Here is a 27,925-nt window from a genome sequence, read left to right as displayed (position 1 = left end):
ATATATATATATATATTAGTATATTTTGGTAGCAGTCTTTCCTGTAGACATATATTATTAAATATGACCGAAAAAGTAAGATTAATAATTCTAACACGAATTTTCTCGATCTTTCGTACGTTTCTTTTCACTGTTGGTGGTAATTCAAAAATCAATTCTCCAAAATTCATTTTTATTTCTAGTCTGACGCGACACTTGAGCGCGTTTCGTAAAACTTATTACATTTTCAAAGACTTTAGCTTACACATACACGACTGAATAGAACTTACTATTTGTAAGTTCTATTCAGTCGTGTATGTGTAAGCTAAAGTCTTTGAAAATGAAATTTTCAAAGACTTTGAATTTTGAATTTTGAACCCCCCCAGGGTTCAAATGTCTTTGAACCCTGGGGGGGGGGCAGGGCATCAAATATGCTACCATCACGAGGAAAGAGAACATAGAGTTAGCTACAATACACTACGCTACACTACACTACACTACTCTACACTACTCTACACTACTCTACTCTACTCTACACTACACTACACTACACTACACTACACTACACATAACCCCTGGTTTGTGTCTCAGAGAGGGTGCAGGATCCAAGTAAATTCAGTAGAATTTCTGGTTGCATTTCTTTTACCATGTCGTAGCTCAGTTGATTAAGGCAGCGTCTGGGATGCTCTCGGACGCAGGTTCGAATCCTCGTCACTGCCCTTGTGGATTTGTTCATAGAGTTAGCTCTAGCTGCTAAATGGGAAAAAAATTGATGATGACAATCAACTCAGACAAGATCCAAAGTTGGTTGGTTGTCTGGCCTTCACAGCAGAAGACGAGGGCGAGGAACGGATCTGGGAAGAACCTCTACCCTCCACGACCTCCTACACTGTCCTAGGCTGCAGTGTCAACAGCTTGACACTGCTTGACACCTTGACACAACAGCTTGACAGGTTGACTGCAAGCTTGTCAAGAGCCAGAGTCAAAATGTCTCTGGCAAGGGTCTTCAGTGTCAGACAAGCCGCCAACCCACGCCAAGCTCCCCCAGTGTACCACGATCAGTAGATCAGACCTTGAAACTTTATGTACCCCTGGGACCTGACCCCAGGTACCCCTGGGACCTGACCCCATGTACCCCTGGGACCTGCCCCCATGTACCACTGGGACCTGACCCCATGTACCCCTGGGGACCTGACCCCATGTATCTCTGGGACCTGACCCCATGTACCCCTGGGACCTGACCCCATGTACCCCTGGGACCTGACCCCATGTACCCCTGGGACCTGACCCCATGTACCCCTGGGACCTGACCCCATGTACCCCTGCGACCTGACCCCAAGAACCAACCAACTGAGAACTCAAAGAGCCAAAGACAAGCCACTCCTTCGTAAACAGGACAGAGTAAGAAAACAACATCTTCAGAGGTCTCTCAAGATGATGCCTCAGATCACCACACTCGGCTACATCTCAAGAAAGCTACTTTAGAGAGTAATAAGCCACTACATCCCTCACCGTGAAGACTTCCTGGTAATCATCAATACATTAAGAGATTATGAAATACGTATGTGTACTAAAAACCAGAATAAATATTAAAGTGCAAAAATCACTTACGGAGTATGAAGCGGTACTAAAATCTTGATGCTCGGGGAATTTCCTCTTGGACCAGCCAAAGTCTCCGCTACTCACTAAAGTCTCAACAGTGACAGTAAGCCGTCGACGACACCCTTCAACAGCCAGAGTTGGTTGGTGACATAACAACCCCCTACACAGCCACACACAACTCACACAACCCCACACACAACCTCACACACAACTCACACAACCCCTCACACAACCTCACACACCCCTCACACAACCCCACACACCTAAAGTGGAGGAGCCACTGGCCTTTAACCCCCAATCAGTCACCTTCCTCATCCCACATTTTCTGTTTCTCATAACTCCATCCCTCCCCTCCCCCCCTATCCTTCATTCCTTCCGAGTCCTTGTTCAACAAATCTACGTAAAATATGCACATTTAAGACTCCTGGGATCTCTCTCACACACCCCCAATGGCTGCCTGAACCTTTCCAATACATTTATAACACCAATATCCCTCCTGAAGACACATTTAATACCTTTTATTCTCTTTAATACTTTTGTAATGCTCTAACAGACATGTTGATGCATCTAAACTCTTACAATTTCTCACATAAGTATACTATTTGGGAAACCCATTTAAGGGGTGTATGAACATCAATGAATGTTTCCAAGTTATACAAGATTCTTAGAACCTTTTAAAACGAGCATTAAGTTTCTGGACTTTTAAAGGATAATAATATCCTTAAAATTTTATAAACCTATTTACTATCCTGGTAAATTCTTTCAGGCTTTCTGAGATGCCTAAGAACCCCATTTGTTATTCCTTTAAACAATATCTATGAAATAAAGTATCTTTTAATCATATCCAAGATCACTGAACTTCTTTCAGTCATCTAAGGTCATTAGAATATCTTTTAAACATATCTAAGGCTCCTGATATCCGTTTTAGACATTTTTAAATTTGCTTCAGTCGTTTGAAAAGTCTTGTAAGCCTTGGTTCTCTAAGGCTTGTGGCAACACCTTAAACCATCTGTTCTTCTCCTTCTTCCTGAAGGCCCAGCGGTCGAGGGAGGCGAACAGCAGCGGAGGACGACAGGAACAATGCCCGCTGGGGTCTGAGGTGGAGGTGGGCGGCGAGGCTACGTCAGGAGACAGCAGTGGGCGGCGGGTGGTGGTGATGGTGCCTGTGGTGGGCGGCCTAGGGGCGTCAGCGGCCAGGACCTCCTGCCGCAGCCGCAGCACCACGCCCCTCTTCCTCAACACCCAACACGACGCAGACGTCCTCCACAGACTCCTGAAAGGTGGGTAACACGGGGCTCTTGACAGTGTCCTCTCCCTCCTGCTGGAGAGAGGACAGAGCAGCGACCTTCCCAAGTCTTCCCGGACATCTTGACCCGGGGGAGACGTCTCCACAACACTCACAGAAAATTAATAAGTGTTGAGAGATCTCAAGCCGGGGAGACGTTGTCCCTCCCTACCTGAAGGTAAGCCAGGAACTTCTTACACTAGCAGCCTACACTTGCAGGTAGCTGTGTGTAATATGTGGGGTGTGGGGGCGGGGGGGGGGGGAGGGGGAGGTGTGGGGGGCGGGGGGGAGGGGAGGTGTGGGGGGGGAGGTGTGGGGGTCGAGGCGGGGAGGTGCTAGTGATAATTGTAGTAGGGCAAAAATCCTTGTGTATTTGAAGAAATAAGTGAAGACGAAAGAAGGTATTGTTGCAGGAAGTGGGAGAGGAGAAAGAAAGAGGAGGAGGAGGAGAAAGCAGGATAAAATAGGCAGGAGAACAATAACAGACAAGAGCAGAAACACTGCCACCTTTGATCACCACCAACACACACACACACACACGCGCGCGCACACACACACACACACACACACACACACGCGCGCACACACACACACATACACACACACACACACACACACACACACACACACACACACACACACACACACACACACACACACACACACACACACACACACACACACACACACTGGGCCCTGGTGGATAAAGCGCAGGACTCGTAATTCTGTGGCGTGGGTTCGATTCCCGCACCAGGCAAAAACAAATGTGCAAAGTTTCTTTCACCTTGAATGCCCCTGTTACCTAGAAGTAAATAGATACCTAGGAGTTAGTCAGCTGTCACGGGCTGCTTCCTGCGGTGTGTGTGTGTGTGTGGGTGGTGTTTTAAAAAAAGTAGTTAGTAAACAGTTGATTGACAGTTGAGAGGCGGGCCAAAAGAGCAAAGCTCAACCCCCGCAAAACACAACTAGGTGAATACACACATACACACATGCGCGCGCGCGCGGAACAATGTTCCGCGCGCGTATTTCTTCTCACAGAAGAGGGGGGTGGGGGATGGGAACGAGATTATTAACGTAGTAACTAAGTTATAGAAATAATTTGACAATCCACAGAGTTCAAAATATGTTAACCTATCTTAATATTACTTCTTTTTCAAATCAGAAAATCAATTACGTTACTGATTGGTCAGAGGGGCCAGCCAATCACCGGCGAGAAACTGAGCATCCCATATTATATATATATATATATATATATATATATATATATATATATATATATATATATATATATATATATATATATATATATATATATATATATTGTTCAAGGTCTACTTAATAGAAAACTAATCAAATCTACCTCACCAACAACAACCCCTTTACTAACGACATTTATTATAAAAATAATGTGCCAGATGAGGAAATCCGTTAAATGAGGTTAAAAAGTCGTCCTCATAATTATATGAGGAAAAACCTGACGTCTGACAGCCAAGTCTCCGGTTCCCTTCAACGGTTTTTCTCAAGCTAATTGCAAGGCCTAATGGTAGATTAATATTGCAATGATATCGACACCAGAGGAAATATCACACGACCAAGCATCCACTCATTCGTTTGGTATAACTTACACAAGTTTATTAGACTGTGATAAAGAAATTATATATTTACATAATTATTTGTATATTTATTGAACCGTTTGCATCTATTTTGAATGAGAAACTGAGAGACAGATTGTGAGACAGAGAGAGACAGACTGAGAGAGAGAGACAGAGAAGGAGAGACAGACTGAGAGGGAGACACAGACAGAGAGGGAGACACAGATAGAGAGGGAGACACAGACAGAGAGAGGGAGACGAACAGAGAGGGAGACACAGACAGAGAGAGGGAGACACAGACAGAGAGGCAGACACAGACAGAGAGGGAGACACAGATAGAGAGGGAGACACAGACAGAGAGAGGGAGACAGACAGAGAGGGAGACAGACAGAGAGGGAGACACAGACAGAGAGAGGGAGACACAGACAGAGAGGGAGACACAGACAGAGAGGGAGACACAGACAGAGAGGGAGACACAGATAGAGAGGGAGACACAGACAGAGAGGGAGACACAGACAGAGAGAGGGAGACGAACAGAGAGGGAGACACAGACAGAGAGAGGGAGACACAGACAGAGAGGCAGACACAGACAGAGAGGGAGACACAGATAGAGAGGGAGACACAGACAGAGAGAGGGAGACAGACAGAGAGGGAGACAGACAGAGAGGGAGACACAGACAGAGAGAGGGAGACACAGACAGAGAGGGAGACACAGACAGAGAGGGAGACACAGACAGAGAGGGAGACATAGACAGAGAGGGAGACACAGACAGTGAGGGAGACACAGACAGAGAGAGGGAGAAACAGACAGAGAGAGGGAGACACAGACAGAGAGAGGGAGACACAGACAGAGAGAGGGAGACACAGACAGTGAGGGAGACACAGACAGAGAGAGGGAGAAACAGACAGAGAGAGGGAGACACAGACAGAGAGAGGGAGACACAGACAGAGAGAGGGAGGAAGACACAGAGACGGAGACACAGACAGAGAGGGAGACACAGACAGAGAGGGAGACACAGACAGAGAGGGAGACACAGACAGAGAGAGGGAGACACAGACAGAGAGGGAGACACAGACAGAGAGGGAGACACAGACAGAGAGGGAGACACAGACAGAGAGAGGGAGACACAGACAGAGAGGGAGACACAGACAGAGAGGGAGACACAGACAGAGAGGGACACACAGACAGAGAGGGACACACAGACAGAAAGGGAGACACAGACAGAGAGGGAGACACAGACAGAGAGGGAGACAGAGAGGGATACACAGACAGAAACACAGACAGAGACACAGACAGAGACACAGACAGAGAGGGAGACAGAGAGAGGGAGGCACAGACAGAGAGGGAGACAGAGAGAGGGAGGCACAGACAGAGACACAGACAGAGAGGGAGACACAGACAGAGACACAGACAGAGAGGGAGACAGACAGAGAGGGAGACACAGACAGAGAGGGAGACACAGACAGAGAGGGAGACACAGACAGAGAGGGAGACAGAGAGAGGGAGACACAGACAGAGAGAGGGAGACACAGATAGAGAGGGAGACACATACAGAGAGAGGGAGACACAGACAGAGAGAGGGAGACACAGAAAGAGAGGGAGACACAGATAGAGAGGGAGACACAGACAGAGAGAGGGAGACAGACAGAGAGGGAGACAGACAGAGAGGGAGACACAGACAGAGAGAGGGAGACACAGACAGAGAGGGAGACACAGACAGAGAGGGAGACACAGACAGAGAGGGAGACATAGACAGAGAGGGAGACACAGACAGTGAGGGAGACACAGACAGAGGGAGAAACAGACAGAGAGAGGGAGACACAGACAGAGAGAGGGAGACACAGACAGAGAGAGGGAGACACAGACAGTGAGGGAGACACAGACAGAGAGAGGGAGAAACAGACAGAGAGAGGGAGACACAGACAGAGAGAGGGAGACACAGACAGAGAGAGGGAGGAAGACACAGAGACGGAGAAACAGACAGAGAGGGAGACACAGACAGAGAGGGAGACACAGACAGAGAGGGAGACACAGACAGAGAGAGGGAGACACAGACAGAGAGGGAGACACAGGCAGAGAGGGAGACACAGACAGAGAGGGAGACACAGACAGAGAGAGGGAGACACAGACAGAGAGGGAGACACAGACAGAGAGGGAGACACAGACAGAGAGAGACACACAGACAGAGAGGGACACACAGACAGAGAGGGACACACAGACAGAAAGGGAGACACAGACAGAGAGGGAGACACAGACAGAGAGGGAGACAGAGAGGGATACACAGACAGAAACACAGACAGAGACACAGACAGAGACACAGACAGAGAGGGAGACAGAGAGAGGGAGGCACAGACAGAGAGGGAGACAGAGAGAGGGAGGCACAGACAGAGACACAGACAGAGAGGGAGACAGAGAGAGGGAGGCACAGACAGAGAGGGAGACAGAGAGAGGGAGGCACAGACAGAGACACAGACAGAGAGGGAGACACAGACAGAGACACAGACAGAGAGGGAGACGGACAGAGAGGGAGACACAGACAGAGAGGGAGACACAGACAGAGAGGGAGACACAGACAGAGAGGGAGACAGAGAGAGGGAGACACAGACAGAGAGAGGGAGACACAGAAAGAGAGGGAGACACAGACAGAGAGAGGGAGACACAGACAGAGAGAGGGAGACACAGAAAGAGAGGGAGACACAGACAGAGAGGGAGACACAGACAGAGAGAGGGAGACACAGACAGAGAGAGGGAGACACAGAGAGTGAGAGAGAAGAAATAAACATCTCCCAAATAAGGCTTTAATGTAAGAAAACCAGTTTTCTGGGTAAGGGGGTAGTGCATTGGTGGTTGCTAGGGGGGGAGGGGAGGTTGTTAGGGGGAGGGGAGGTTGTTAGGGGGTTAAGGGGAAGTTGTTAGGGGGAGGGTGACTCTGTGCCTACTACGGGGAAGGGAGGTGGTGTGGTGCGTCATGTGTTATCGATAATGATAGTGATCAGTGTATAATTACGGTGGTTAAGGGTTCACTCAGAGTGGTCGGGACAGGTGCGCCCTAACTGGCAGCAAGATGTGTGTTGTTGGCGGGATTTACAACTCTGCTTCTGTGTTCCGCACCCGTTTTGTGTGTGTGTGTGTGTGTGTGTGTGTGTTGTCTGGGGGTGTGTGTGTGTGTGTGTGTGTGTGTGTGTGTGTGTGTGTGTGTGTGTGTGTGTGTTGTCTGGGGGTGTGTGTGTGTGTTCGTGTTGTCTGGGTGTGTTTGTGTGTGTGTGTGTGTGTGTGTGTGTGTGTGTGTGTGTGTGTGTGTGTGTGTGTACTCACCTATATGTACTCACCTATATGTGCTTGCAGGATCGAGCATTGACTCTTGGATCCCGCCTTTCGAGCATCGGTTGTTTACAGCAATGACTCCTGTCCCATTTCCCTATCATACCTGGTTTTAAAATTATGAATAGTATTTGCTTCCACAACCTGTTCCTGAAGTGCATTCCATTTCCCCACTACTCTCACGCTAAAAGAAAACTTCCTTACATCTCTGTGACTCATCTGAGTTTCAAGCTTCCATCCATGTCCTCTCGTTCTGTTGCTATTCCGTGTGAACATTTCGTCTATGTCCACTCTGTCAATTCCTCTGAGTATCTTATACGTTCCTATCATGTCCCCCCTCTCCCTTCTTCTTTCTAGTGTCGTAAGGCACAGTTCCCTCAGGCGCTCTTCATACCCCATCCCTCGTAGCTCTGGGACGAGTCCACCATCACGATGGACAGTGTGTGTGTGTGTGTGTGTGTGTGTGTGTGTGTGTGTGTGTGTTGTCTGGGTGTGTGTGTGTGTGTGTGTGTGTGTGTGTGTGTGTGTGTGTGTGTGTGTGTGTGTGTGTGTGTGTGTGTGTGTGTGTGTGTGTGTGTGTGTATGTGTGTGTGTGTGTGTGAGTGTGTGTGTGTTTGTTTGTGTGTGTGTGTGTGTGTGTGTGTGCGTGTGTGTGTGTGTGTGTGTGTGTGTGTGTGTGTGTGTGTGTGTGTGTGTGTGTGTGTGTGTGTGTGTGCTTGCGGGGTTGAGCTTTGGCTCTTTGGTCCCGTCTCTCAACTGTCAATCAACTGGTGTACAAGTTCCAGAGCCTACTGGGCTCTATCATATCTACATTTAAAACTGTGTATGGAGTCAGCCTCCACCACATTACTGCCTAATGCATTCCACCTGTTAACTACTCTGACACTGAAAAAGTTCTTTCTAACGTCCCTGTGGCTCATTTGGGTTCTCAGTTTCCACCTGTGTCCCCTTGTTCGTGTACCGCCAGTGTTAAACAGTTTATCCTTGTCTACCCTGTCAATTCCCCTGAGGATTTTGTAGATAGTGACCATGTCTCCCCTCACTCTTCTGTCTTCCAGTGTCGTAAGGTGCATTTCCCGCAGTCTTTCCTCGTAACTCATGCTTCTTAGTTCTGGGACTAGTCTAGTGGCATACCTCTGAACTTTTTCCAGCTTCGTCTTGTGCTTGACAAGGTACGGGCTCCATGCTGGGGCTGCATACTCCAGGATTGGTCTTACATATGTGGTATACAAGATTCTGAATGATTCCTTACACAGGTTCCTGAAGGCTGTTCTGATGTTAGCCAGCCTCGCATACGCCGCCGATGTTATTTTTTATGTGGGCTTCAAGAAACAGGTTTGGTGTGATGTCAACTCCTGGATGTTACTCTTTGTCCGTTTCATGAGGAGCTTCATGTCTCATTCGGTATCCTGTGTCTGGCCTCCTGTTTCCACCGCCTAGTTTCATTACCTTACATTTACTTGGGTTGAACTTTAGTAGCCATTTGTTGGACAAATGCATTCAGTTTGTCTAGGTCATCTTGAATGTGTATGTGTGTATTTACCTAGTTGTTTTCACCTAGTTGTGCTTGCTGGGGTTGAGCTCTGCTCTTTCGGCCCGCCTCTCAGCTGTCAATCAATCAACTGTTACCACTACTAACTTTTTTCTCACACACACACCCAGGAAGCAGTCAGTAACAACCGTCTAACTCCCAGGTACCTATTTATTGCTAGGTAACAGGGTCATCAGGTTAAAGAAACTCTGCCCACCTGTTTCTGCCGGCTCCGGGAATCGAACGCGGACCCTAGGATTATTAGTCCAGAGTACTGTTCATTCAGCCATAGGCCTCCCGACTGTGAGTGTGTGTGTGTGTGTGTGTGTGTGTGTGTGTGTGTGTGTGTGAGTGTGTGTGTGTGTGTGTGTGTGTGTGTGTGTGTGTGTGTGTGTGTGTGTGTGTGTGTGTGTGTGTGTGTGTGTGTGTGTGTGTGTGTGAATGTGTGTGTGTGTGTGAGAGTGAAAGGAGTACAAAAAACTCTATATTCCCTGCGGCTCATAATCTTCCAGATGGTAGACGACATATAAGACCAGAGAGTCAGGTCCAGAGGACGTTATGAGAACGTCTCACGATAGGAAAATAATTTGCCTGTTATATGGTTGCAATTGTTGAAACACCACACCAACCACTACCACAGCTGTCTCACAACACAGGAAGAGGCAGCAGGAGAAGTGTGAGAGGCAGCGTGGGCCTCACAACACAGGGAGAGGCAGCAGGAGAAGTGTGAGAGGCAGCGTGAGCCTCACAACACAGGGAGAGGCAACAGGAGAAGTGTCAGAGGCAGCGTGAGCCTCACAACACAGAGAGAGGCAACAGGAGAAGTGTGAGAGGCAGCGTGGGCCTCACAACACAGGGAGAGGCACCAGGAGAAGTGTGAGAGGCAGCGTGAGCCTCACAACACAAGGAGAGGCACCAGGAGAAGTGTGAGAGGCAGCGTGAGCCTCACAACACAGTGAGAGGCAGCGTGGGCCTCACAACACAAGGAGAGGCACCAGGAGAAGTGTGAGAGGCAGCGTGAGCCTCACAACACAGTGAGAGGCAGCGTGAGTCTCACAACACAGTGAGAGGCAGCGTGGGCCTCACAACACAAGGAGAGGCACCAGGAGAAGTGTGAGAGGCAGCGTGAGCCTCACAACACAGTGAGAGGAAGCGTGAGCCTCACAACACAGGGAGAGGCACCAGGAGAAGTGTGAGAGGCAGCGTGAGCCTCACAACACAGGGAGAGGCACCAGGAGAAGTGTGAGAGGCAGCGTGGGCCTCACAACACAGGGAGAGGCACCAGGAGAAGTGTGAGAGGCAGCGTGAGCCTCACAACACAAGGAGAGGCACCAGGAGAAGTGTGAGAGGCAGCGTGAGCCTCACAACACAGTGAGAGGCAGCGTGAGCCTCACAACACAGTGAGAGGCAGCGTGAGCCTCACAACACAGTGAGAGGCAGCGTGAGCCTCACAACACAGTGAGAGGCAGCGTGAGCCTCACAACACAGGGAGAGGCACCAGGAGAAGTGTGAGAGGCAGCGTGAGCCTCACAACACAGTGAGAGGCAGCGTGGGCCTCACAACACAGGGAGAGGCACCAGGAGAGGCAGGTTACACTATACTTAACTGAGGCACGAGTCTTAAAGTAATATTATTATAGTCATGATGTACAAGGGTAATATAAACTGAAGTTTAATTTATTATATAGTGTGGGACACCCGGCGGTTCCCGGGGCGCCCCAGGGACACTGCATTCGTTCCTCTCTGTCTGTGTGTATCTACTTGTTTTCCGTCTGTCTTCCTGTTCTCTCTCTGTCTTTCTGTTTCTTCTCTGTCAGTCTGTTTCTCTCTCAGTCTATGTCTTTGTCAGTCTCTTTGTTTATCATCTGTCTGTGTCTCTCCCTGCCCCTCTATCTCTCTCCCTTCTCTCCCTATCTCCCCCCCCCCACCTCTCACCCTTCTCTACTTGTCCCTCCCTCCCTCTCCTCAAACATCCCCCCTTTTTCCCTATCTAAAAACATTTCCCCTCTCCCTCTTTCCCTTCCTTCTCTCCTTATCTCTGTTTCTGTGTGATGTTATCTGTCCTGAATTTCTGTTAGTCTTCCTGTCTTCCTCATACTCCCAATTATAAATGACCTAATTGATGCACAGAGTAAAGGGTCTCGAATCTCCTTTGTATGGATACCTTCACACATAAATGTAACCCATCATAATGAGACAGACATTGCAGCCAAATTAGCGTGCAACAAGTCTGAAGTTGAATTAGATCTAGGTATCCCCATCTCTGCTGTCAAAACTGTATTGGTCCAAACATTCAGATCTGATAGGAAAGAACTTACTGACTCCCAACGACCTGAAAGTACTAGTATAAAAAGCTATGATTTGTTCAGATCTGAAAGCTACATCTATGGACAGCACAAAACGTCCACTAGACTGTGCGACACAGTGGTTGCCAGGATCAGGTTGGGTTACCGTTACCTGTGGCAGGTGGCTGCAGGTGACGGATCTCCCAATCCTGAGCACTCCAGTTGCAAACTCTGTGAGCAGGAACTACGGCACGATCTCCCGCACTACATCACTGAATGCCCAGTTATTAGACCTTTCAGACCAGTTTGTATGAGGTACCTGGAGCTTTGTAATTACTTTATTCACTCTCGTATTCTTGAAGATGTCCTCACAGTATACCCAAAATTTGTCAGTGCAGGCTACTAAACACATGGCCCTGTATGACTAACCATCCTGCGAGATGGGGACTTGTAGTACCCCTGCTACCTTACTCACTCTTGTGTTGTTGATATCCTCAAAATGCATCCGGAGTCTGCCAGTGCAGACCGCTTATCACATGCCTCAGTATGACTAACCATCCTGTGTGATGGGGATTTCTTAGCATCACCTAGTTAGCTTTTTTGACACACTGTACTCCACTTCATATAGTCTAGGGTAGCTGCACTAATGCAGATGTACCTCATATCTTAATAAAAAAAAAAATTGGAACAAAATAATGGAATTATTATTTTTAAAATGTTTAGTCGGATATAATTGGCGAACAGTGTCAAAATGGGTCGTGGGGGTCAGTATTAGATGGTGGTATGGTGTTGCATTAGGAATTTTGGTGATTCAGATCAGCCTATGTCCGTCCTATACCCCAGACCATTTCCAGTGCAAATTTTGGTGAAACTAGGCCCAAGCATTCGACCGTCAAACTTATATAAACAGACAGATAAACCTACATAGATAAAGATAGATATAATAGAAGCAGTCTCAGCCGGTGCCAGAGAGTGTCTTTTGCTCTGTCTGCCTGTCTCTCCCTCCCTCTCATTCTGTCCTCTCTCTCTCTCTCTCTCTCTCTCTCTCTCTCTCTCTCTCTCTCTCTCTCTCTCTCTCTCTCTCTCTCTCTCTCTCTCTCTCTCTCTCTCTCTCACTCTCTCACTCTCTCTCTCTCTCTCTCTCTCTCTCTCTCTCTCTCTCTCTCTCTCTCTCTCTCTCTCTCTCTCTCTCTCTCTCTCTCTCTCTCTCTCTCTCCCTCCCTCTCTCTCTCTCTCTCTCTCTCTCTCTCTCTCTCTCTCTCTCTCTCTCTCTCTCTCTCTCTCTCTCTCTCTCTCTCTCTCTCTCTCTCTCTCTGTTCCTCTTTCCATTTTCCTGCTCCCTCCCCCTCTGCCCCAATTCTCTTTCCCTCGCTCCTTGTCTTTTATTCTTTTCTTACCTCCCCTTCTCTTTTCTTTCTCTTCTTATGTTTCCCTCCCCTCCTTCAATTTCCCTCCTGCTCTCCTTCTCTTTCACTTATCCTCATCTCCCTCTCCCTCACTCTCTCACCCTCCCATCTTTCCATCTCTTGGTGGTGTTGGTGTTGGAGAGAGGAGGAGGAGGAGGAGGAGGAGGAGGAGGAGGAGGAGGAGGAAGAGAGGACATAGTGGTATTGGCAGCCAGTTTATCACTCCACTATTCCCCCCCTCCCCCCCACCAACCCCCCAACCCACAACCCACAACATATTACACCGAAAATATGTATGAAAGATTTGTTAATAATTTTAGGGACATCAGTAAATGATATTTAACAAAAGACATACTAAACGCAAAATAATAATTCCACGTACATCTATACCTATAAGAGAATATGTCTATCTGTCCTAAGTTATCTTGAGGTTATCTTGAGATGATATCGGGCTTTTGTGTCCCCGCGGCCCGGTCCTCGACCAGGCCTCCACCCCCAGGAAGCAGCCCGTGACAGCTGACTAACACCCAGGTACCTATTTTACTGCTAGGTAACAGGGGCATAGGGTGAAAGAAACTCTGCCCATTGTTTCTCGACGGCGCTTGGGATCGAACTCGGGACCACACGATCACAAGTTAGAGGCTGAATTTGTCCCAAATGTCCCAATTTTGCAGGAATAGTGGTCAGAGGTATGGGGTGATCATAGGCCTGAACTATGTGCTTAAAGAAATATCAGCCTGTAACTCATCTCCCATGTACGATTATTATTGTGAAATGAAACTGGGGATGTGATTTCCGTAGGGTTTACCGTGTATTTAAATGAGACACTCAAGAAGAGGAATTGACTTATTTGGGGTTACAGTGATGAAAATAGTGAGTAGGGAAGATAGTTCCGGTAATGAAGAGAGTGAATACAGTGAAGATGATATGGTGAGAAGATGAAAGATCAGGGGAGTGGAGGGAGAGGGGCAAGATAAGGGGGCAATATAGGTAGAATTTGTTATAGATAAATAGAGATAAATAACGGCAAATAGAAATAGGCAGATATAGATAGAAATATAGATAGCAAGATAGATAGAGAAATAGATGGAGATAAAGACAAATATACAGATTAACAGTTATAGATAGAGATAAATAAAGATAGAGATAGGTGCAGGAATAATGACAAAAACACGTGATTCGGTTATGAGTAAGAATCCACTAGGAAAATTAAACGAAAATTCCGAATATTTTCGTGTTTCAACTCATTATGAAAGCACACAAGTCTTATTCCTTGATGATATAGTGAAACACAGGTCTTATTCCTTGATGATATAGTGAAACACAGGTTTTATTCCTTGATGATATAGTGAAACACAGGTCTTATTCCTTGATGATATAGTGAAACACAGGTCTTATTCCTTGATGATATAGTGAAACACAGGTCTTATTCCTTGATGATATAGTGAAACACAGGTCTTATTCCTTGATGATATAGTGAAACACAGGTCTTATTCCTTGATGATATAGTGAAACACAGGTCTTATTCCTTGATGATATAGTGAAACACAGGTCTTATTCCTTGATGATATAGTGAAACACAGGTCTTACTCCTTGATGATATAGTGAAACACAGGTCTTATTCCTTGATGATATAGTGAAACACAGGTCTTATTCCTTGATGATATAGTGAAACACAGGTCTTATTCCTTGATGATATAGTGAAACACAGGTCTTATTCCTTGATGATATAGTGAAACACAGGTCTTACTCCTTGATGATATAGTGAAACACAGGTCTTATTCCTTGATGATATAGTGAAACACAGGTCTTATTCCTTGATGATATAGTGAAACACAGGTCTTATTCCTTGATGATATAGTGAAACACAGGTCTTATTCCTTGATGATATAGTGAAACACAGGTCTTATTCCTTGATGATATAGTGAAACACAGGTCTTATTCCTTGATGATATAGTGAAACACAGGTCTTACTCCTTGATGATATAGTGAAACACAGGTCTTATTCCTTGATGATATAGTGAAACACAGGTCTTATTCCTTGATGATATAGTGAAACACAGGTCTTATTCCTTGATGATATAGTGAAACACAGGTCTTATTCCTTGATGATATAGTGAAACACAGGTCTTACTCCTTGATGATATAGTGAAACACAGGTCTTACTCCTTGATGATATAGTGAAACACAGGTCTTATTCCTTGATGATATAGTGAAACACAGGTCTTATTCCTTGATGATATAGTGAAACACAGGTCTTACTCCTTGATGATATAGTGAAACACAGGTCTTATTCCTTGATGATATAGTGAAACACAGGTCTTATTCCTTGATGATATAGTGAAACACAGGTCTTATTCCTTGATGATATAGTGAAACACAGGTCTTATTCCTTGATGATATAGTGAAACACAGGTCTTATTCCTTGATGATATAGTGAAACACAGGTCTTATTCCTTGATGATATAGTGAAACACAGGTCTTACTCCTTGATGATATAGTGAAACACAGGTCTTACTCCTTGATGATATAGTGAAACACAGGTCTTATTCCTTGATGATATAGTGAAACACAGGTCTTACTCCTTGATGATATAGTGAAACACAGGTCTTATTCCTTGATGATATAGTGAAACACAGGTCTTATTCCTTGATGATATAGTGAAACACAGGTCTTATTCCTTGATGATATAGTGAAACACAGGTCTTATTCCTTGATGATATAGTGAAACACAGGTCTTACTCCTTGATGATATAGTGAAACACAGGTCTTACTCCTTGATGATATAGTGAAACACAGGTCTTATTCCTTGATGATATAGTGAAACACAGGTCTTATTCCTTGATGATATAGTGAAACACAGGTTTTATTCCTTGATGATATAGTGAAACACAGGTTTTATTCCTTGATGATATAGTGAAACACAGGTCTTATTCCTTGATGATATAGTGAAACACAGGTCTTATTCCTTGATGATATAGTGAAACACAGGTCTTATTCCTTGATGATATAGTGAAACACAGGTTTTACTCCTTGATGATATAGTGAAACACAGGTTTTATTCCTTGATGATATAGTGAAACACAGGTCTTATTCCTTGATGATATAGTGAAACACGAAACACGGGATCTTTGTTTAATTTTCCAAGTGGATACATTTGTATAGAGATTTTGTATAGAGACGGTTGTGTGTGTATATTACATGTATAGTACGTGGAATAACTAGACCAAACGTGAGGATGGAGGCTGCGTCCCTCACTGTGAGGTAAACTACCTCAAGAAGATCGTAGCCCTCATTTAATTTTTTTTCACAAGAGACCAGGGTAAATACTGGTTCTTGATTAATGGAACAAAGTATTTCTGGTGTTGTAACTTTCCTCAGTTACCAAGAACAGTGTTGATGTTCGGTAGACGTCATCCGATTCCATTTAAGTTTCTGTGTATTCCATGAAGTTAATAATTAACACTTTTATAGAAATTAACATTTGTGTTCCTTGTTGTGTTAGTAAATGATTCACCTTGATATTACAGACTCAGTGTTCCTCAATTATTCACTTCTGAAGAAAAGGAATATTATCTGTGCACAACATGGGGCCTGATAGCTGAGTGGACAGCGCTTCAGATTCATAGTCTTGAGGTTCCGGGTTCTATTCCCGGTGGAGGCAGAAACAAATGGGCAGTTTCTTTCACCCTGATACCCCTTTTACCTAGCAGTAAATAGGTACCTGGGAGTTAGTCAGCTGTCACGGGTTGCTTCCTGGGGTGTGAGTGTGTGTGGTGTGGGGGGGGGGGAAGTAGTTAGTAAACAGTTGATTGACAGTTGAGAGGCGGGCCGAAAGAGCAAAGCTCAATCCCCCGCAAACACAACTAGGTGAATACATGTTCACTTAGTACAGCTCTGCTGGTAGTGTCTTGGAAGGAAGCGCTGTTATTGTCTTAGATTCAGCTACTCCGAACAGGAGTTCCAAGTAGCACGGGCTATGGTGAGCCCGAAGGAAGCTTTTCTCTTTGAATCGTGCAGTGTATTCTAGTCACTGTAAGAATTGTACCGTGGACAAGTGCCAAGCACCCAGAGCTAGAGCCCAACATACACTCATTCATCCTTCCTTCTTTGTCAAAGAAACTTGAAATTAGTCCAATCACATCATTTTGTTATCCTGGTCAATGGACTTAAAACAGGAAGTGCTCTTTGATGTCTCGATACCGTATTTGGCAACAAGAAGCCGGGAGAGATTTGTCATATCACTGGCCTCGTCAACTTGACTGACAAAGTACTTTGATGACGTTATCTTGGCAACCACTTGATCGTTAATCATCTATCAGAGACTTGACAGTTTTATTAGACAGTTGGTATTGCCTCAGTGAGTCAACTACTTCATCATTAAAGACAAGTTTTGCATTTCAAGAAAATTGATCAGTTTTTCTCTAATAGTTATTAGAGAAACCCCATTATACCAACCCATTATACCAACCCATTATACCAACCCATTATACCAACCCATTATACCAACCCATTATACCAACCCATTATACCAACCCATTATGTGGGTTGGTATGATCCTCCTTATTCTTGGTAATATTAAGATCAACTACACATGTTGCATGTTGTGGCAGACGTCGAAGTCCTTTGCATAGATCCACTAACATTAAGTAAAGATTTCTTCAAATCATCGGATTACAGCTTAGAAACAGTGTGATCCACGTGAGGTACTTCAGGGTGAAGGTTTTCATGATGCAGCTTTAGCCAAAATGCTTACAGGAAACCCCATACTACACCTTTGTGACAGACTACACAACGGGTGGTACTGTGTCGTCCCTTACAGTGTTGAGGAAGCCACATGTGTGATGTGTTCCTTCTGGCTGGAGCTCTGTGTTTAGGGTGACGGTCACAGCGCCTGTGTAGGGAGAGTACCTTTGGTAAGTATCAAACTACGACTACTTCAGGTCCCACACGCCAGTAAACAAAACACATCACTTTCCCACACAACCCTCACCCACCCAAACACACCCCACACCCCCCAACACCCTCAACACACCCCCACACCCCTTCAACACCCCCCCACACCCCCACACCTCTCCCAACGCCCCCCCACACCCCTACACCCCCACACACCCCCTCAACACCCCCCACACCTCCCCACACACCCTCAACACTCCCCCACACACCACACCATATCGCATCTGGTCAACACATTATTTGTATCTTGCGATTTATAGTACACAAAATGTGTTCTGAGACTCAGCATTGTTTGGGAGGAGTAACACCCTGGTACACACGGCTTACACCTGGTGTTGTGTGGGGCTCTTAAACTGGGGCTCACGCACCTTGGTGCTCTCTCTACTGGGGCTCAGCTCATGAACCCATTATGTGCCTCTGTAACCCTTTACACCACCGCCCACGGCATGGGTATGGGGTGTATAATAAGGAAAGAAATTTTATTTAGTGTGTGTGTATATATATATATATATATATATATATATATATATATATATATATATATATATATATATATATATATATATATATATATATATATATATGCGTCAGAAAAGTCTTGACCCCCTGAAGGATTCGAACCCGGTCAGCCAGGGTCTCCATGCCCTTTAGCGTGTCTAGTACTATAACCACTCTGCCAACAACAAACTGTACAAAAGTACTGAAGAGTCGTCTGACATTTTACTCCAATACCCGACAGCAGTCGTGACAATTTTGGACACAGATAGTTCATCAAATCACTTCATCATGCTGGGGTCCGTGCCAGTAACATCCGGCCCCAATTGCAACCTTCAATTGCCTCTGCACCCTAATTGTCACCCTGCGCCCTGTGCTAGTGGGCCTCTCCCTGCTCATCACTTCATAGCCATTTAGGAACTCTGTGTTCCCTGTCATCTCCCTGATATTTATTGCAATGAAGGGAGCCAGATCCTTTGTTGCAAACTACTGCCACATTACCCCGGCGTCGTTAGTGTGCAAGTTAGAGGAGGTTATAAGGGGGACTCAATAAGAGAACACCTTGATATATATATGGCTTGATAAAGGACTCTCAACATGACTTCTTGTCTCACTAATCTACACTCTTCACTAGTAGAATAGCAGAAAAATTATAGTAAAGAGCATTATAGTAATATAGCAGTAGATCATAGCAAGGCCTTTTACACTAACCTCATAATAGACTGATCACGGGATTGATGGGAATATTGTGTTAGACTGGAGCCAAGTTGATGAGAGGCATCAGAGCGACCATCCACGGGGCGGAGCAGGAGTGGACAAATGTCACAAGTGTTGGACAGTAATATCAGCAAGTTTGTGGATGACACGAAAAAGTGGAGCGAATTGAAAACTCCAATAAGAACTCGGCTGAACGCCACCCCTCCCCCCCAAAAAAAAAAATCCTCACATTTTAAAGCTTGACAGCAAAGTGGCTGAAAAAGTTGAACGTTCATAGCAACAAAGTCCCAAACTTAGAAAATAACTATAGCTAGAAAATGTCTAGCAGATGAATAATACAGATTTGTGCACCTCGCGCTGCGAGAGAGAGAGAGACTTGTAGTCATGATTAGCAGCGCCTTAAGCCCTGACCAGTAACGTGTCATTGTGTGTAATACAGAGAATAAATTGCTTGGGTTTATAGCCAGAAACCTCGACAACACATTAACAACGTCTTTTATTAAAATTTGAGCCTCGTGAGGCCCCCAACTTAGGCACTCCAATTCATCAAAGTAGGAAGACCTGCTTATCCCTAGTGTTGGGACGTCCCGAGCGGGGAGAGGCTGGGCCTGCAGGCCCTGGGGAGCTGAGGCTGGGCCTGCAGGCCCTGGGGAGCAGAGGCTGGGTCTGCAGGCCCTGGGGAGCAGAGGCTGGGCCTGCAGGCCCTGTGGGCGGAGCAGGACGATGGTAGGCAAGACCGAGGCCGTGAGGGGTACCACCAGCTGAGATATCAACAAGGTCTTGCGACTCTCAGACCAAGACACAAGTCGTAAGAATGACGATAAGCCTGGAAAGTTCAGATTCAGGAACTGTTGCTGTTGCCTTAGCAACAGCGTTGTGGTCGAGTGTAAGAAGTTGGTAATCAACATAAAAGGGTCTTATCAAAAGAAAATAGGTTGAATTGATAAATATGGGTAAATATTGATAGGAAATGGGTTGGATCTTGACGGGCAGCACACAGAAGGGTGCAACAGAGAGAGAGAGAGAGAGAGAGAGAGAGAGAGACAGACAGACAGACAGAGAGAGAGAGAGATGTTTGCAGACTTACTGTTATGTACAAAGCCAATATTATGAAGATTCCCTTCATGGCACAACTTTGTGGACAGCCAAAAAATCGTCATCCACAACACAAGACGCTCAGTCATCAACAGACAAATGCTGGTTGTGTAATTTTTAAGAGCAAAACTTCAAGAGCGAGTATTGGTTCTCAGGCAACGGCGGTTGTTAACTCCAACACCTTGGAGGTCAACATTACCTCCTCCAACACCTTGGAGGTCAACATTACCACCTCCAACACCTTGGAGGTCAACATTACCACCTCCAACACCTTGGAGGTCAACATTACCACCTCCAACACCTTGGAGGTCAACATTACCTCCTCCAACACCTTGGAGGTCAACATTACCTCCTCCAACACCTTGGAGGTCAACATTACCTCCTCCAACACCTTGAAGGTCAACATTACCACCTCCAACACCTTGGAGGTCAACATTACCACCTCCAACACCTTGGAGGTCAACATTACCACCTCCAACACCTTGGAGGTCACCATTACCACCTCCAACACCTTGGAGGTCACCATTACCACCTCCAACACCTTGGAGGTCAACATTACCTCCTCCAACATCTTGGAGGTCAACATTACCACCTCCAACATCTTGGAGGTCAACATTACCACCTCCAACATCTTGGAGGTCAACATTACCACCTCCAACACCTTGGAGGCCAACATTACCACCTCCAACATCTTGGAGGTCAACATTACCACCTCCAACATCTTGGAGGTCAACATTACCACCTCCAACATCTTGGAGGTCAACATTACCACCTCCAACATCTTGGAGGTCACCATTACCACCTCCAACATCTTGGAGGTCACCATTACCTCCTCCAACATACTGAAGGGTAACACTGACTTCTCCCAAGATGACGAAGAGTGAAACAGTCAGAAACAGCAGCTGTAGGAATCATCTAATCAGCGAAATTCACATTCTGCAGCAGCTGCTGTAGTATGCAGTCTGCAGCTACAGCATACAGTCAGCAGCAGCAGCAGCAGCAGCAGCAGCAGCAGCAGCAGCAGCAGCAGCAGCAGCAGCAGCAGCAGCAGCAGCAGCAGCAGCGCCCCAGTGAGCCGAGCACTCTGTGAGATAACATCCGGCTCCACAAACATGATCCCAGAGGCCGGTGTTAAGCCGGTGACCGTCGCTACACGTTCAGGGGTCTCAAGCCCCAGATCATGTCCCCCAGCCAGTGTCCACCAGCCCCAGATCATGTCCCCCAGCCAGTGTCCACCAGCCCCAGATCATGTCCCCCAGCCAGTGTCCACCAGCCCCAGATCATGTCCCCCAGCTAGTGTCCACCAGCCCCAGATCATGTCCCCCAGCCAGTGTCCACCAGCCCCAGATCATGTCCCCCAGCCAGTGTCCACCAGCCCCAGATCATGTCCCCCAACCAGTGTCCACCAGCCCGAGGTCATGTCCCCCAGCCAGTGTCCACCAGCCCCAGATCATGTCCCCCAGCCAGTGTCCACCAGCCCGAGGTCATGTCCCCCAGCCAGTGTCCACCAGCCCCAGATCATGTCCCCCAGCCAGTGTCCACCATCCCCAGATCATGTCCCCCAGCTAGTGTCCACCAGCCCCAAATCATGTCCCCCAGCTAGTGTCCACCAGCTAGTGTCCACCAGCCCCAGATCATGTCCCCCAGCTAGTGTCCACAGCCCCAGATCATGTCCACCAGCCAGTGTCCTCCAGCCCCACATCATGTCCCCAAGACACCCCAGGACACCCCAGGACACCACAAGACACCACAAGACACCCCAAGACACCCCAGGACACCCCAGGACACCTCAAGACACCCCAAGACATCCCAAGACACCCCAAGACACCCCAGGACATCCCAGGACACCACAAGACACCCCAGGAGACCGAAAGACACCCCAGGACACCCCAAAACACCCCAAAACACCCCAGGACACCCCAAGACACCACAAGACACCCCAGGACACCACAAGACACCCCGGGACACTACAAGACACCCCAGGGCACCACAAGACACCCCAGGATACCCCAAGACACCCCAGAACACCCCAAGACTCCCCAAGACTCCCCAGGACACCCCAAGACACACCAAGACACCCCAGGACACTCCAAGGCACCCCAGGACACCCCAAGACACCCCAAGACACCCCAGAACACCCCAAGACACCCCAGGACACCCCAGGACACCCCAAGACACCCCAAGACACTCCAGGACACCCCAGGACACCCCAGGACACCCCAAAACACCCCAAGACACCCCAGGACACCACAAGACACCACAAGACACCCCAAGACACCACAAGACACCCCAGGACACCCCAGGACACCCCAGGACACCACAAGACACCCCAGGACACCACAAGACATCCCAAGACACCCCAGGACACCACAAGACACCCCAGGATACCACAAAACACCCCAGGACACCACCAGACACCCCAGGATACCACAAAACACCACAAGACACCCCAGGACACCACAAGACACCCCAGGACACCCCAAGACACCACAAGGCACTCCAGGACACCCCAAGACACCCCAGGACAACACAAGACACCCCAAGTCACCCCAGGACACCTCAAGACACCCCAGGACACCCCAAAACACCCCAAGACACCCCAAGACACCCCAGGACACCCCAGGACAACACAAGACACCCCAGGACACCCCAAGACACCCCAGGACACCCCAAGGCACCCCAAGACTCCCCAGGACACCACAAGACACCCCAAGACATCCCAGAACACCCCAGGACACCCCAGGATACCCCAAGACACCCCAAGATACCCCAAGACACCCTAAGACACCCCAGGACAACACAAGACACCCCAATACACCCCAGGACACCTCAAGACACCCCAGGACACCCCAGGACACCCCAAGACACCCCAAGACACCCCAGGACACCTCAAGACACCCCAGGACAACACAAGACACCCCAGGACACCCCAGGACACCTCAAGACACCCCAGGACACCCCAGGACAACACAAGACACCCCAAGACACCCCAAGACACCCCAAGACACCACAAGACACCCCAGGACACCCCAGGACACCCCAGGACAACACAAGACACCCCAAGACACCCCAAGACACCCCAAGACACCCCAGAACACCCCAAGACACCCCAAGACACCCCAGAACACCACAAGACACCCCACGACACCAAAAGACACCCCAGAACACCGCAAGACACCCCAGAACACCACAAGACACCCCAAGACACCCCAGTACACCCCAAGACACCCCAGGACACCCCAAGACACCCCAAGACACCCCAGAACACCACAAGACACCCCAGAACACCACAAGACACCCCAGAACACCACAAGACACCCCAGAACACCACAAGACACCCCAAGACACCCCAGGACACCCCAAGACACGCCAGGACACCCCAGGACACCCCAGAACACCACAAGACACCCCAGGACACCCCAGGACACCCCAAGACACCCCAGGACTCCCCAAGACACCCCAGGACACCCCAGGACTCATCGTGGGTGAGTCAGACATGGTCCAGCTGGTAGACCTGATCACCTCGACCTGGACCAGTAAAAGAACAGTCGGGGCGATTCACTTATTACCCTTTAAGACACTGGACGGAGCCTCAACCCCACACACCTGACTCCGGTCGGAGCCTCAACCCCCCCCCACGCACCTGACTCCGGTCGGAGCCTCAACCCCCCCCACACACCTGACTCCGGACGGAGCCTATTAACCCCACACACCTGACTCTGGATGGAGCCTCAACCCCACACACCTGACCCTGGACGGAGCTTTAACCCCACACACCTGACTCCGGACGGAGCCCCATCCCCACACACCTGACTCCAGACGGAGCCTTAACCCCACACATCTGACTCCGGACGGAGCCTTAATCCCACACACCTGACTCTGGACGGAGCCTCAACCCCACACACCTGACTCCGGACGGAGCCTCAACCCCACACACCTGACTCCGGACGGAGCCTCAACCTCCACACACCTGACTCCGGACGGAGCCTCAACCTCCATACACCTGACTCCGGACGGAGCCTCAACCCCACACACACCTGACTCTAATCCGGGTCGCGGAGGGGTAAAACAAATGACAATCGTCATCAATGTTTTCGACTCTATACGTGGCTTCTCCTCAGAAGGGGTTTTAGGGGGGGGGGCCTCGTAGCCTGGTGGATAGCGCGCAGACTCGTAATTCTGTGGCGCGGGTTCGATTCCCGCACGAGGCAGAAACAAATGGGCAAAAGTTTCTTTCACCCTGTTAGTCAGCTGTCACGGGCTGCTTCCTGGGGGTGGAGGCCTGGTCAAGGACCGGGCCGCGGGGACACTAAAGCCCCGAAATCAACTCAAGATAACCTCAAGATAACCTCAGCCGTGGAGGGGCGAAGGGTATATATAACAATTACCAAACGTCTGTCCGTGCGACGCCCCCCAACCCCATCAACACAGACGAACTGGAACCACAACAAGTGACAGGCGAGGAGATGGCATGATGGATAGCAGCCCATCCCGTCCATCATACATGGTCGCCGTCTCCTCGGCAGGAACATAAAACCAGGCTCAGTGATTTATCACCGTCGTCGTGGCTGTCACTGTATGTGTAGTGTAGTAATATCTCGCTGTATTGAGCTGGAGCGATGTATGATGACGCTACACTACGAGGGACACGCACCAGATTCACGAAGTACTTACGCAAGTATTTACGAACGTGTACATCTTTCGTCAATCTTTGACGGCTTTGGTTACATTTATTAAACAGTTTACAAGCATGAAAACTTGCCAATCAACTGTTGTTATTGTTATAAACAGCCTCCTGGTGCTTCGGAGCTCATTAACTGTTTAATAATTGTAAACAAAGCCGCTAAAGATTGAGAAAAGATGGACAGGTTCGTAAGTGTAACTGGCCCCAGGTCTTCACCACCCGAGAACTGAGAATGAAAGAGAGAGAGAGAGAGAGAGAGAGAGAGAGAGAGAGAGAGAGAGAGAGAGAGAGAGAGAGGAAAATAGACACAGAATGGAGAAATATAAAGAGAAAGAGGGAGATAGAGGAAGGATGGAAGGCGAATGTGCCGGGATTAATGACTGATCACATCAACTGACCAGACGATGATTAAAACATCTATTGCAGCAGTCTATCGAGTGAGATGAGAAATCTATTGGTTGATATATGTGATCTATTGAGGTAAACCTCTGTGTGAGGTAAACCTCTCACTGTGTGAGGTAAACCTCTCACTGTCTGAGGTAAACCTCTCACTGTGTGAGGTAAACTTATCACTGTGTGAGGTAAACCTCTCACTGTGTGAGGTAAACCTCTCACTGTGTGAGGTAAACCTCTCATTGTGTGAGGTAAACCGCTCACTGTGTGAGGTAAACCGCTCACTGTGTGAGGTAAACCTCTCACTGTGTGAGGTAAACCTCTCACTGTGTGAGGTAAACCTCTCACTGTGTGAGGTAAACCTCTCACTGTGTGAGGTAAACCTCTCACTGTGTGAGGTAAACCTCTCACTGTGTGAGGTAAACCTCTCACTGTGTGAGGTAAACTTATCACTGTGTGAGGTAAACCTCTCACTGTGTGAGGTAAACCTCTCACTGTGTGAGGTAAACTTATCACTGTGTGAGGTAAACCTCTCACTGTGTGAGGTAAACCTCTCACTGTGTGAGGTAAACCTCTCACTGTGTGAGGTAAACCTCTCACTGTGTGAGGTAAAATACTCACTGTGTGAGGTAAAATACTCACTGTGTACTGAATTACAAAACATTCAATAAAATACATAATACTATGTATACAGGTGTTATATGAAGTATACACATACAGGCGCTTGTATATAAACAATGACTGGCATACAGGCATCAGCACACGTGTATACTATCATACGTTGGTGTATGTTTGATGTAATACTGGCATTACTAGTCTTAATAAACACTATACATAATGACATACTTGTATATGTATACTTTATACACGCATGCAATCATCTCCATTAGAATATATACAGACGCAAGTATCTTCGCCCCGCATCATGTATACAAATACAGGCGTCTGCATAATGTATACATACATACAGTCGTCTGCATAATGTATACATACATACAGTCGTCTGCATAATGTATACATACATACAGTCGTCTGCATAATGTATACATACATACATTCGTCTGCATGCAGAAATATTTGCTGCCAAATATGTATATAGGAGGTCCCTAGATACCAAGTGGCCTTGTGCAGGATGCCACCCACAACAGTTGAGTAGATCCCAAGTACCGATTTGGCTGCTGAGTAAGTCAGTATCTGTAGATGGAGAGGGGAGACATGGATGGGTAGGGGAAGGGGAAGGTAAGAGGAACATCAAGGTAGAGAAGAAGGGGAATTGGGAGGGGAAGGTAAAGGTGGAGAGTGAGGATATGAGTAAAGGGGGTGGTAGAAGTGGTTGGGCAGGGGGAAGGGAAGGGAAGGGAAGGGAAGGGAAGGGAAGGGAAGGGAAGGGAAGGGAAGGGAGACATTCTCCTGCTGACTGTAACTCGAGACCAATTATACCAAGGGGAAAGCCGCGCCTTTGCTACCAGAGGAGGTGAGAGAAAGCGATGGAAAGGTGAAGGGTGGGGGAGGGGGGGAGGGAGGGAGAGGGGAGAGAAAGAGGGGAATTAGAGAAGGTGAAGTGGAGCACGTCCTTGTGAAGGTGTAGGAGAGGGGTGAGACAGACAGACAGACAGACAGACAGCAGACAGATACATAGACGGTAAACATCAATTTGTCGCTGGAGCATATTGGTGGTTGACGCGATGGGGTGTAATGTTTCACCTGGGAGGGAGACAGAGCCCCTCCCATGTACACGGGGTGATGGGAGAGTGAGAGGGACGGGTGGGAGGGAGACAGAGCCCCTCCCATGTACACGGGGTGATGGGAGAGTGAGAGGGACGGGTGGGAGGGAGACAGAGCCCCTCCCATGTACACGGGGTGATGGGAGAGTGAGAGGGATGGGTGGGAGGGAGACAGAGCCCCTCCCATGTACACAGGGTGATGGGAGAGTGAGAGGGACGGGTGGGAGGGAGACAGAGCCCCTCCCATGTACACAGGGTGATGGGAGAGTGAGAGGGACGGGTGGGAGGGAGATAGAGCCCCTCCCATGTACACAGGGTGATGGGAGAGTGAGAGGGACGGCTGGGAGGGAGACAGAGCCCCTCCCATGTACACAGGGTGATGGGAGAGTGAGAGGGACGGGTGGGAGGGAGATAGAGCCCCTCCCATGTACACAGGGTGATGGGAGAGTGAGAGGGACGGCTGGGAGGGAGATAGAGCCCCTCCCATGTACACAGGGTGATGGGAGAGTAAGAGGGACGGGTGGGAGGGAGACAGAGCCCCTCCCATGTACACAGGGTGATGGGAGAGTGAGAGGGACGGGTGGGAGGCAGACAGGGCCCCTCCCATGTACACAGGGTGATGGGAGAGTGAGAGGGACGGGTGGGAGGGAGACAGGGCCCCTCCCATGTACACAGGGTGATGCGAGAGTGAGAGGGACGGGTGGGAGGGAGACAGGGCCCCTCCCATGTACACAGGGTGATGGGAGAGTGAGAGGGTCGGGTGGGAGGGAGACAGAGAGCCTCTGATCTCCCCCCCATCCTCTGATCCTCTCCTCTGAAAGGATCAGAGGAAAGGATCCTCTGATCCTTTCGATCCTCCC

At 48.2% G+C, this 27,925-nt stretch overlaps 1 protein-coding gene across 1 annotated transcript in view; it reads left to right on the top strand.

Moving 5' to 3' along the window:
* Nucleotides 1-1,293: 1,293 nt before the first annotated feature.
* The window catches only part of LOC138365369 (uncharacterized), a 103,212-nt gene continuing 76,580 nt past the window's right edge, over nt 1,294-27,925 (top strand). The window contains exons 1-2 of the mRNA XM_069325679.1: nt 1,294-1,380; nt 2,531-2,861. Of these exons, the coding sequence (XP_069181780.1) occupies nt 1,294-1,380; nt 2,531-2,861 (418 nt within the window). The remainder of the gene's footprint in view (nt 1,381-2,530; nt 2,862-27,925) is intronic.

This window comes from Procambarus clarkii, chromosome 16, assembly GCF_040958095.1.
Source record: "Procambarus clarkii isolate CNS0578487 chromosome 16, FALCON_Pclarkii_2.0, whole genome shotgun sequence".
In the NCBI taxonomy this organism is placed as follows: Eukaryota; Metazoa; Arthropoda; class Malacostraca; order Decapoda; family Cambaridae; genus Procambarus; species Procambarus clarkii.
The sequence above is the reverse complement of the archived record's forward strand: the minus strand, read 5'-3'. Positions and strand labels throughout refer to the sequence as shown.